The sequence below is a fragment of the Cynara cardunculus genome (assembly GCF_001531365.2).
Source record: "Cynara cardunculus var. scolymus isolate 2C chromosome LG 2, CcrdV1, whole genome shotgun sequence".
Lineage (NCBI taxonomy): Eukaryota > Viridiplantae > Streptophyta > Magnoliopsida > Asterales > Asteraceae > Cynara > Cynara cardunculus.
Genome location: NC_037529.1, coordinates 13754217 through 13761859, shown reverse-complemented (window position 1 = coordinate 13761859; position 7643 = coordinate 13754217). Strand labels below are relative to the sequence as shown.

Below are 7643 nucleotides of genomic sequence, written 5' to 3'. Positions count from 1 at the left end.
ATTCGATCACGAACCCATATCGGTTTTCGGATTTGATGACCCAACGCACAATTTTCTCTATCTTTCTTCCTTTCTACACTACGTAGGCGCCGGTGATTCGCAGGCAGAGTTTATTATTGACGGTTTTCGGACGGTTATACGATAAAATAAATATATAAAAGTTAGTTAAATATTTGTTTGAATTAAGATAACAAATAATTAGCTTATAATTTAATATTAAAGCAAAAGATAACATTTGTGCTTGATTAAACCGAAGCTGAAAACAGAGCCTCCCAAATCTCAGTGAAAACCTCAAAGATCACCCTATGGTGTTCTTCTGAATTCAACGAAATAAAACATTGCAACAAGTTTTGTAGATCTTCTTCTCCGAAAATCTGTTTCTCCACGATCATTTCGACCATCGATACCCTGAAATCTTCATGTGGATTGCTCGATTTCTTTACCACTGCAAAACTATCTTTCACAAGCTTCCCACTGCTCTCCAATGGCGTGACATTGGTAGTCTCTAGATTCTTGCACCCACAGGCACAGCCGTGGCCACCACTGATTCTCTTTGGTTTCTTCTGGGACTTCCGGTGTGCTCTGTTTCTGAGAAAAGTCCCTGATGACTCAGACGACAGTGAACGGGATGAAAACAGAGTGGTTCCATCATCACTTTCATCTTCTTCATCGCTGCTACGCCAATCGTAGTAGTAATTGTCTGTGAATGATGAGAAATCTTGAATCTTTCTTGGTTTCCTGTAATGGGGTTTCTTTTTTGTAGTTTTTTCCGGTCTCCGGCAGACGGTATTTGCCGGAAATGAGGTGGTTGTGTTGAAGGTTTTTGGCCGGAGAAGATGGGATTTTGGTTCATTTTTTTGGTTATGGATGAATGAGTGAGGTTTTGGGGAGAAGAGATGGATGAGTTGCCGGTGATGGTAATTTTCCGGCGGGAAGAAAAAAGGTTGATCGGATACATCGAAGTTGTCCTTGGAACGGCATGAATGGAACATTTTAGAGACTTTTAGCTTCAACCGATTATCCATTTCGAGAGGGAATCAGATCTTGAAGATGAATGAGACGTCGTCAACTAGAAAATGCTTAAATATAAAGCCCAAAAAAGTACATTTGAATTTTTATTTTATTTACGGTATATTTTATAAAAATGGTTAAAGAGGATGTGTGAGTTTATTTGTTGTATTTGTTATAAATAAATAAATATTATGTATAAAAAACCTTAATAAAAGTGTTATGATGATAATAATGGGTAAATGTGCAAGTTTTTAATGTGAGGATTTTGAAAAGAATAAATACAAAATGAAAGATTTTGATGGTGGAAGACAAAGGTTAATTGTCATCTTTTCCATGTTTTATTCTAGTGGAATTAATATTATATAAATCTTATAATTTTTTATAATATATTTTCAAGATTCAAACATTCAAATGCAAATCAATATTCAAAATACAAAGAGTATAATACAAGCTTTATATCTATAAATATAGTTTAATATCTTTTTAACTCATATCTTTATATACAAGTCAATCCACTTTTAACACTCTTTATTTCCCAACAAACCATGTTTCATGGAAATCACTGGACAATAACATCGTCTGTTTTTTTATAGGTGTTAACGATTTTAATCATTAATAAATCGTTACCCTTTATGTTAAAAAAGATAATGTGGTTCTTTTGTACGTACACAAATATAAAAGAACCAAAAAATAGTATCCGTGCTAAATTCAATAAATAAGCAACAAACTGGTTTATTTGTAAATTGAATAAATCATATTTATGTGTCATATCAGGGTTTTTTAGGCAAACTGTTTACAGGTAAATTTGTTAATAAGTTGGTTGTTGACTGATAAGTTAAATATTTATTGATTTTTTAATTAGTTGTTAATGGATAAACTAGTCTTTTTTATTAAAATTAGCTGATAAAATAAATTACAATGTAAAATGGTCCAAATTGAATATGTAATGGGTAATTAATGAAAAAAATATAAGCATAATTGAAAAAGAAAAAAATTGAGAAAATATCTCACAAATTATGTAAGATAGTTTTTCTTATAACTTATCAAGTTGAACTTTTTCGATATGTTAAAAGAATAAGCTAACTTATACTTGTTAAATATGATCTTTTAGGGGTTGTTTGTTTACCTCTTAATAACTCCACTAAGAGACAACTTCTGAATCGTTAAAAGATGAATCTTGTTTGGTAAAAAAAATCTATCTTTTAATAGTTCTAAAACCCTCTGAATGGTTTCAAGAGTCGACTATTTTGATATCGTAAATGAATGATGATCACACAATCTCTAGGCATCATTATCTCAAAAATTTGTGTCTTGAATGAAGAAAAAAAAGCATCTTTCAAGTGTTGGAAGGTTCCAACAACATAAAAACACATCAAAAAACCCTACCAAATGGCTACAAGACAATTTAGTTGAAAATGGGTTGTTTTTCCAATTTCAAATGACCTCAAATCCAAACACATACCAACACAACCATCACCCATTTCACATTGATTTCTTGACTCCCAACCACATCCACATCCCACACTCATTTCTATTTTTGTTGGGATTCAACTTAATTGACTTTTTTGCATCATTGAATCTGAATCATTATCATGAACCATAATGGTCTCATAGTTTTTGAAGCAAATGTTCACAATTTATAACAAACTCCAATTACAGATATTTGGATACAAGCTCACCAGACATCATTCGTTTTCTGGTAATCATAGGTGTCCAGACCAATTTACATACGCATTGATTAACCTGTTCAGTTAAGAACATAAGAGGGCTAGAAATTTCTTAATGGTATAAAGAGGAGTCCTATTATACGGCAATTGAGATGACCCGTTATTTTTATCTTTTATACTTTCTTGGGTTTTAATGCTATGACTGTATGAATACTGTAAAAATAACTGTCGTTTTAAAACATGGATAATATATTATTTGTGTACTAAAAATTGTATTCATTGTATAAAAAAAGTGTACAAATAGATATGCAATACTTAACTGATTTTAACGACATTCGTCGTGTCATTTTATTTTAGTAAATTGTAGGTGTAACTATGTAGAATTGTGATATTTCTAGAAATTAAAACTGAAATAATAAACATAAACTAATGGATTTCTTATTAAAAATAAATAAATAAACTAAAGTTTTGTGTTTTAATTATAGGGCAAATTGCATGAAAAAGTAACGTACTTTAACTTGATTCCTATTTTGGGTAACGTACTTTCAAAACTTTCATTTTGGTACCTATTGATAGAGCAAATTGCATGAAAAAGTAACGTACTTTAACTTGATTCCTATTTTGGGTAACGTACTTTCAAAATTTCCATTTTGGTACCTAAGATGTAAAGTTTTAAACATTTAAGTACCTGGGTAACTGGTTGAAGTATTAACCGATTATCATGCTGATGTGGGGAGTGATGTGGTATCCAACTCGGTATTATTTGCTGACGTGGTCAGTGACGTGGATTTTTTAAAATCTAAATTTTTTATTTTTTTAGTCTAAAATTAGTCTTTCCGGGTTACCCGGGTACTTAAATGTTTAAAACTTTACATCTTAGGAATCAAAATGAAAGTTTTGAAAGTACGTTACCCAAAATAGAAATCAAATTAAAATACGTTACTTTTTCATGCAATTTGCCCTTAATTATAATGTAAAATAAAAGCAGATAGTAATGTATTTTTGGGGTTTGCACTAGAAAACAACCACGTTCTCTTGGCCTATGACTTTTTCATGACAATTATCAACCACCTTTTCGGTTTCATTTTCCCATGCAAATCTGAAAATGCTTTTTTTTTTTTAATTCAATTTTAGATTAATTTTTTTTTCTTTTGGTTTTTGTTTGTTTCATGAACTTCGTGAAAAATCCCTTTTAAGTTAAAGAATATTATTATCTTTTTTTACTGTAGGGAAAAGTCTGAAAAATTCAATAGACTTTATTGTTTGGAATGATTAAGTTATTTAATAATTTTTTGGAACAAATAAGTTTTTAAATATTCCAAAATCTGTTAAATAACTTTTTAGACTTTCTAAAACCTGTTGGATACATTCTTATGACCTATAAAACTGGTTAATGTAGTAAAATAATGAAAAAGCTCTAAAAATACCAATGAACTTTCATATTTTGAATGATTAAGTCGTTAAACATTTTTTTGAACAAAAAAAAAAATACTTACATATATAAGATAAAACAAATATACCAAAAAAGTACTTTATATTTAAAAGAGATTATTGATAAAATTTATTTCAACCAATGAATTAGTGACGAATTTTAATTAATTATGTATTTAGTTAAATTTTATCGTTAATCCGTCGGTAGTTTAATCAAATTATTTTCTATTTTTGTAATTTGGAGAATCACTAATGAAATATATTTTATTTTTAATTATAATAAGTTTCATCAGTGAGTTTTTTAAATCTTTTTTTTATTTTTTTTATCGTTAATCCGGATAAGTTTTAAGCGGTTTAGTCTTAAACCGGACAAGCTTTAGGCGATTTAAATATAAACCGGACAAGTGTTTGACGATTTAGACTTAAACCGGATAAGTGTTAAGCGGTTTAGTTTTAAATCGGACAAGGGTCAAGCAGATTAGACATTAAACCGGACATGTCTTAACCGGTTTAAAGTTTGAGCGATTATGAATAGTGTTGTCCGGATTAGTAATCCGGACAAGATTTAGAGAATTATTCTAAGTGATAAATCGGACAAAATGAGAAGAGTTGACCGGATTGGTAGTCCGGCCAGGGTTTGACCGGATTGTGTTTTGACTTATCATTTTGTTACTTTTTTAACAAGAAGTGGGAATTTTTGATAAAATGAATTTGAACTGATAATAATTTCATTGACTGCAGTCTATTCTATATGGAATTATTTTATGAAAATATTTTGATGAGGAAATAATGGTGGCATATCAAAGAGATGTGTACCATGTGATAAGGGTGGCATATCAAGGAGAGGTGTACCATGGGATAAGGGTGGCATATCAATGAGAGGTGTACATTTGGATATAAGGGTGACATTTGTGTGTGTGTGTTATGTAATATAACTCTTACTATTATTTCCTTTAAGATTACCATGATCTGGAATCTTTATTTCTGTGTGACTTAAGGGTTTAGGATCAGGGTTCTTATTGGAAATCATAGTCTTGATGTTATTGAAAAGAAGATAACAGGTTTGGCCTGAAACTTTGAATAAACCTTATTTAATATGAAAGGTTTAAAAGTGGCATTATGATAATTTGATTAGTATATACCTGTTGGGATTGATATATTGCTTACAAACAGAGATTATTGGTTTGAAAAGTGGAAGGTATCGATATGAGATTCTTATATATATATATATGAAAAATTGTTTTACTTAAAAATTTTGGTGGTTTTCACCTTGCAATAACATAAATAAGATAACTCATTAGACCTTTCGGTCTAACTCTCGTTTTGTAATTTTAAATATGTATTGCAGGAAGTGCTGAAGGTAAGGGGAAAGAAAAAATATGATAATTTCCCTATATGTTTACCTGTATGAGGATTGGATGATGAGATGTATAATTTTGATAGATGAACATTGATTAGTATAAGAATTTGTATTTGAATTTTTGGACCATGTATTTCATACTGGTAGAATCTTGTATTAAGAGACCTGAGTGGTGTATAAACATGTATTTCCAGTATGTTAGTATGTGTTACATGCAATGTATGGAAAAGAGGTGTTACATAAACAATACTTCATGCATAAAAATAATTTTAAGAGTTTTTATCAAATATTTTATAATATAGTATAGATAAACTATGCTGAAACTAACTTTATTAACAATCTTACCAATTTGATTATAAAAAGATAAAACATTTTTTGAAAAAAAAATAAAAAAAGAAATTGTCAATCTCCTCCGATTCGACTCACGCAGCAAACCAAGATTGTTAACTTTTTTTATGAAATTGACACGTGGTATCATATCATTGGTTGAATTTGATTTTTTTAAATAAAACTTATTTAATTAAAAAGTAATTTTAACCAAAAAATAAACATCAAAAAAATATCAAAATTCATATTTTTCAATTGTCTATAAATAACGTCTAATATTCATAGATTTTCGTCACACCAATTTTCAATTGTATGGTAAATTTTTTATAATTATAATTACGTTTTAAAATATGTAATAGTTCGTCCAATCTATTTTTTATGGTTAAAATTAAAAATAATAATTATATATAATGAAAAATTTATATATAAATTTTAAAAAACAATATTTTTAGGTTGGATTGGATCACTAATGAATGATAAAGAAATTGAGATTGGATTGAAGTTGAAAATTGTGTCAGTAAATGAGAGAAACAAATAATTTTTTTAATTGAAATTGTGGTTAAATATAGTCTCATATTTGGTTTAAAATGGTTGTCCCACATTAAAGCAGAGAATAATATTTGATAAATATTAGTGAGTACCTGTAACACCCTAGAATTTACATTTGCATATAAACATATATTTTCATATTTTAAGAAACATAATTTACACATTTGGTCCCACTATATACAAAAGCTACATTACAAATTAGCTACCAAATTTTTTCACAAAATCTTTACACAAAACTTATATACATAACAAGGATCCAAAACAAAAGATAACATGTTATCATAACATCTCATGCAAGCATATATAAACTTCTCACAACTTTCTCTTCCCTTTATTTTCTGGTTGTGTCCAACTTGTAATGCACATTTTCAAAACACCAAAACAAGTGTTAGACCTTGAGGTTTAATGAGAAATCACTTTATTGCTATTACAGTGTGAATAATCACCAAAACACATTTATAAACTTATATTTGTGTCAGTAACAAATATTCAACATTTTAATATAACAAAACTCTTTTGTCGCATAAAAAATGATGAGACATAATCCAATTGTCGTATCAAATATTCCAACAACTCATTTATCACATTATAATAAGTCTCATCACATCATAAAAATATAAATTCCCCACATCATATAGATGAAAACATAAATTCCTCGCATCACATGGTGAAATAACCCCATTTCCTCGCAAAACACTGGTGCGAGGACCCCATCTCATCGCATCATATGGGTGCGATAAGTCAACTTGTCATATCACACCGATGCAACAAACATAACTCTTCGCATCACAAGGATGCGATAACAACTATTCATCACATAAGTCATCGCATCACATATATGCGGTAACTCAAAGTCATCGCACCATAATGATGCGACAACAGTTAACAATTTTGATCAAAAACCATATTTTACATTATGTTAATTATGTCACCCTTATCTTGGTATATACCTCTTCTTGATATGTCACCCTTATTCCAAAATACATCTCTCTTTGATATGTCACCCTTATAACCAAAATACACCTCTCATTGATATGTCACCCTTATTATATTCACATGATATAATCATATCAAAATTCCAATTCCTATTATTCATAGCATCAAAACAATTTTTAGTCATCCCCAAGAGTTGTGTCACGTCATTCTCATTAAATAACAATAAATAACCCCAAAATATAGTGGCTAATAAAGCCATATTACAGCGGAAGTCTTACAAATTCAATTAAAATTAATAGCTCAACGCTAACCCGTCCCATACCGGGTTACATTACAAAATGAGTTTAAGCATAAACCTAAAC

At 29.5% G+C, this 7643-nt stretch overlaps 1 protein-coding gene across 1 annotated transcript; it reads right to left on the bottom strand.

The window, feature by feature from the left end:
- Positions 1-216: 216 nt before the first annotated feature.
- LOC112507776 (transcription repressor OFP8-like) lies at positions 217-1025 on the bottom strand. The gene has a single exon (XM_025112487.1). It carries the CDS (start codon positions 1023-1025, stop codon positions 246-248), a length of 780 nt encoding a protein of 259 aa, XP_024968255.1. The 3' UTR covers positions 217-245.
- Positions 1026-7643: the final 6618 nt, after the last annotated feature.

Coding starts and splice junctions, on each gene's coding strand:
- LOC112507776 (XM_025112487.1), bottom strand. CDS start 1,025: ATGGATAATCGGTTGAAGCTAAAAGTCTCTAAAATGTTCCATTCATGC.